The 846-nt window shown below is 42.3% G+C and overlaps 1 protein-coding gene across 1 annotated transcript in view; it reads left to right on the top strand.

Moving 5' to 3' along the window:
- The window catches only part of LOC107883671, a 3839-nt gene extending 3252 nt beyond the window's left edge, over positions 1-587 (top strand). The window contains exon 3 of the mRNA XM_029491471.1: positions 379-587. Coding sequence (XP_029347331.1) covers positions 379-587 — 209 coding nt within the window. The remainder of the gene's footprint in view (positions 1-378) is intronic.
- The last annotated feature ends 259 nt before the right edge of the window (positions 588-846 follow it).

Raw genomic sequence — 846 nt, 5'->3', positions numbered from 1 at the left:
CGCTGAACTCAGCCGGGAAAAAGTGCCCGCGGACACCGCAGCACCGGCAACGGCCCGGAACACCCAACGTCGTGGCGGTTTGTGGGTGGGGGGGGGGGGGGTGACGCGGACCCGCGTAATGGCAGTTTGAATTCAAACAGCCTTTACGCGGAAGCCGCGCTGTGGCTACTCAAACAAACCGCCAATCGACGACATATATGCACAATAAGCATATTATAAGATAAAGGTTATACAGCGGACGCTGCTTTTTGAAATTGTTTAATAATTTCATGAAAATAAAATGGTTCTTTATAGGTCCATAATATGTTCGCTTGCTGCTGGTATCACAACATATGTACCTATCTATCAAGTAAAGAAATGTGGGTAATTGAACACGAGTTCAAGTATTAGCTACAATTGGTTTGTTTTATGTTGGATGGAAAAAATTCGGAGCATCTATAGCTGATTTCCTCGATGAAGAAATTGAGTGTGACGCGGACCCGCGTAATGGCAGTTTGAATTCAAACAGCCTTTACGCGGAAGCCGCGCTGTGGCTACTCAAACAAACCGCCAATCGACGACATATATGCACAATAAGCATATTATAAGATAAAGGTTATACAGCGGACGCTGCTTTTTGAAATTGTTTAATAATTTCATGAAAATAAAATGGTTCTTTATAGGTCCATAATATGTTCGCTTGCTGCTGGTATCACAACATATGTACCTATCTATCAAGTAAAGAAATGTGGGTAATTGAACACGAGTTCAAGTATTAGCTACAATTGGTTTGTTTTATGTTGGATGGAAAAAATTCGGAGCATCTATAGCTGATTTCCTCGATGAAGAAATTGAGTGTGACGCGGA

This window comes from Acyrthosiphon pisum, chromosome A3 (genome assembly GCF_005508785.2).
Source record: "Acyrthosiphon pisum isolate AL4f chromosome A3, pea_aphid_22Mar2018_4r6ur, whole genome shotgun sequence".
Lineage (NCBI taxonomy): Eukaryota > Metazoa > Arthropoda > Insecta > Hemiptera > Aphididae > Acyrthosiphon > Acyrthosiphon pisum.
This window is presented reverse-complemented; position numbering and strand designations above follow the sequence as displayed.